This window comes from Artibeus jamaicensis, unplaced genomic scaffold (genome assembly GCF_021234435.1).
Source record: "Artibeus jamaicensis isolate MK-2021 breed Jamaican fruit bat unplaced genomic scaffold, CSHL_Jam_final scaffold_1283, whole genome shotgun sequence".
NCBI classification, from domain to species: domain Eukaryota; kingdom Metazoa; phylum Chordata; class Mammalia; order Chiroptera; family Phyllostomidae; genus Artibeus; species Artibeus jamaicensis.
This window is the reverse complement of record NW_026522028.1, coordinates 6,514,344-6,518,057: the sequence shown is the minus strand read 5'-3', so window position 1 is coordinate 6,518,057 and position 3,714 is coordinate 6,514,344. Positions and strand designations below refer to the sequence as shown.

At 45.5% G+C, this 3,714-nt stretch overlaps 1 protein-coding gene across 1 annotated transcript; it reads left to right on the top strand.

Moving 5' to 3' along the window:
- The first annotated feature begins 1,427 nt into the window (after window positions 1-1,427).
- MAGEB1 (MAGE family member B1) lies at window positions 1,428-2,468 on the top strand. Its single transcript, XM_037152077.2, has one exon. The coding sequence runs from the start codon at window positions 1,428-1,430 to the stop codon at window positions 2,466-2,468; it is 1,041 nt and encodes a 346-aa protein (XP_037007972.2).
- Window positions 2,469-3,714: the final 1,246 nt, after the last annotated feature.

Here is a 3,714-nt window from a genome sequence, read left to right as displayed (position 1 = left end):
GGAGGACGTTCAGAGCAGGAAAGGGGAGCCAGTGCCTAAGGGGATTCAGGGTTGTGACACTGCGGTGGATAGGTGACCAGCTTAGGAAGGAGGAGGCCAACTAAAGTCTCACTTCTCTTCTCAGCCCTGGGAGTTTGGGCATGTCATTATGATGAGCTGCACTCATTTCTTTCCTGGCCATCTCAGGCAGGGGACCGGTGAGGTCAAAGGGGGCAATCTCCTTTGATTGGTGGCAAAATTTCATGTTATGCCAGGATTTTCAGAGACCATTGAGGAATGTGAGGACGTGCCATATCATACCAGTGAGGCCACAGAGAATCCTCCTTATGTGTAGTGCTGGCAGACCTCAAGGATAGATGTCTCTGTGGAGTGACTACCCTTCTTCCCTCCAGGGAAGTAGGGACATGAGGGGAGTGGTCCCAGGTTAGTAGAAAAAGAAATGAATCCTGCAGGAGTCAAATTTCGGTCTTGCACTGGGATCCTGTGTGGAACCACCTACCATAGGACCTCAGCTTTTGTGCAACAATCTCCACTCTTGGTAGAGGGGGTTTTGTGTGCTAAGATCAACTTTATATCCTCTTAGTGGTTCTCAGGGAGGTTCGATCTTACCGTGAGCAGTTCTCTTCCAGGAGCTCAATTGAGGAATATGAGAGAAGGCTCGGGGAACCAACCACCCCTGCATAAAGGGGATATAAAAGCATCCATCCCAAACCTTAACTATTAGCCTGTGAAATCTCAGAGATGGGCTACCCCAATGAGCTCCTGCATATCTTTATATCAGGTCTAAGGGAGGGGAGCTCCTTAGTTTGTCGTTCTAGTCACCAGTTCAAGAGAAGGGAGAGGTGCCAATACTCACAAGAATCTACACTGAGAAACTTTACTAGGATGTGCGGATCTACATGAAGTCAGAAGACAAAAGAGCCCACTAAATTCTCAGCACTGTGTGTCCCATGATATGCAGGATGACTGAGGCTTCCCTCTAGTTCTTTCTCCTGGGTCCCAGGGAGTGTTGAGTTTTGAGTTATCAATGTCAGAGTAGCAGGGAGGAAGGTACCCAAACTTTGCCCAGAGTTGATGTGATAATACTGCTGATGAACTGAGAAGACCCCACATACCAGACAAGATCGGATACACTGATATCCCCTGCTGTCACTTGAGCACTCTAGTATGATGTAACATGAGCCTCTCTCTAAAGGTTCAGTGGTCCCACTATGTTATTCTTAGCACACAGACTGACCTGAAGAACCAGAAGCCTTGTGGATTTCTAGAGTAGCACCTTCAAGGTAGCCTGCAGAGGCAGTCTCCAATAAAGCCAAGGTGGAATCTACCTGTTGAAGGTGCTCACCTCTCTTTCTCCATCCACCAGGTGCCCAGATCACCTCCCTGCTTGCTCACACTCCTGTCTGCTGACCTGAACCACAGTCATCATGCCTCGTGGTCACAAGAGTAAGCTCCGTGCTCGTGAGAAACGCTGCCAAAACAGAATTGAGACCCGAGGTCTTGACAGTGCTGAGGCTGCTACAGGAGAGGAAGAGGCCACTTGCTCCTCCTCCTCTGTTCTGGGGGACGCTCCCTCAAGCTTCACTGATGCTGGCCCTCCTCAGGCATCTCCGAGTGACCCAGGCACCACCAGTGCCGCTGCGGGTGTGTCATGTGAAAGACCTGCTGGAAAAGCCAAAGGCCGTGATCCTAAAAGTAAATGTTCCTCCTGGGCCTCAACCTCCACTGGGAGCTCTGGTCAAGTTATTCTAATCGAGAAGGCAAGTAAGCTAGTAGAGTACCTGCTATATCAGTATATAATGAAGGAGCCTATTAAAAAGGCAGACATGCTGAAGTTAGTCCAAAAATCATGCAGAAAGAACTTCCCTGAGATCCTCAGGAAGGCCTCTGAGCACATGAATCTGCTCTATGGCCTACAGTTAGAAGAAGTCGAGGCCAGTGGAAATTCCTACACCCTTGTCGACAGTCAAGGTGACACCAGCGACGGGAGTCTGAGCAGAGGCTGGAAATTTCCTATAAGAGGGATTCTGATGCCTCTCCTAGGTGTCATCTTCTTGAATGGCAACCGCGCCTCTGAGAATTTAATCTGGCAATCCCTGAAAATTATGGGCATTTACGATGGAAAGAGTCACTTCGTTTTTGGGGAGCCAAGGAAACTCATCACCCAAGATTTGGTGCAGGAAGAATACCTGGTGTACCAGCAGGTGGCCAACAGCGATCCTCCGTCCTATGAGTTCCTTTGGGGTCCAAGAGCTCATGCCGAGACCAGCAAGATGAAGATCCTGGAATTCTTGACCAAGCTCAATGATAATGACCCCACTGCCTTCCCCAGCCATTATGAAGAGGCTTTGAAAGATGAGGAGGAGAGAGCTCAAGCCAGAGCCCAAGCTGAAACCAGGGCTAGATGTCCTTCCAGAGCCAGTGGTTGCCCTTCAGCTAGATCCAGCCAGTACCCATACCCTGAGTGACACTGAGATGGAGTCTTCATTTCTTGGTTGGAAAAGCCTGTTAAGCAGTTTCCTAATGTGCAAAATATCCTGTTTGCTTACCTTTGTGGGGTTGTTGCATTTTGAAAAGGTGTGCTTAAGGAAAGAATGTTGTCTTAGATTCAGAATAAAAGTTTATAAAGGACATGGATCACACATTTATTACCATATGTCAGGTTAGGAGTGAGAGTTTTATTTTGAAATACAAATTGGCAAACTGTCAAACACTTTTGTGTCCAGAAGAGATGACATAGTTTTCTAGTGGTAATATCTTTAGTTACATGAAAGGAGTTTAAACCGAAATAGTTAGGAGCATTGGAAACATATATAGGTGAATAGATACATAGTTAAATGAAGAAAAAAGTAGTCACTTCTGAAAACATTTTTTTTCAATTACAGTTGGCATAATGTATTGCGTTAGATGCAGGTGTACAGCATAAGGATTGGAAACTTACAAAAAAATACAAAATGTTCTCCCCCATAAGACTAGTATATCTGAGCTATATATAGCTTTAGAATGTTATTTACTATATTAGCTATGCTGTACCCAGCTGGTCTGTTACAACCAAGGCAGGGACATAAACCACATGTCTCATCTGTACATGAATGGATAAAGAAGATGTGGTACATGTATAAAACTGGTAGCTTCTTGTTTTCCTTGCTGAATTTAGTCTTTTGTTGTGTAGATTGTAAAGCTATGTACCTGATTTGCTTATGTTTTCAAAAATGTTAGATAATATAAATGATAACGAATCAGACCTCTTGGTTCGTGGCTTTTATTTGACACACGCATTAATGGAGCATCAGCTCTTTGGAAGTCCTCATGCCAACACTGGGAATGTTTAGGTAAAAGAGACACTTCCTCTGCCCATGCAGTCTGATTGTAGGAGAAGCTGTCATTACTGAAGAAGGTGAGATTGTCTACTTCATAAGGAACACGTGAAAAGTAAAGGGGGAGCGGAGATAGCATATTACCTAGCCTTTGTGGCTAAGCAGAATTTAGTCCCATTGGGAGGACAAGGAGTGACCCAGGGCCATATCCAGTTACTTCTCTCACCCTGAGTGAGGTCTGAGGTGGAGTCTTCACGTTGTGGTTGGAAATGCCTGTTGGCTAGCATGCTTAATGTGCATGCATACCTCGCTGACTCTTACTTTGTGGTAATTGTCAAGTGGTGTTCTATCTACAGAAAGTCTATTTAGATTCAGAACATAACTATATGACAGGTAT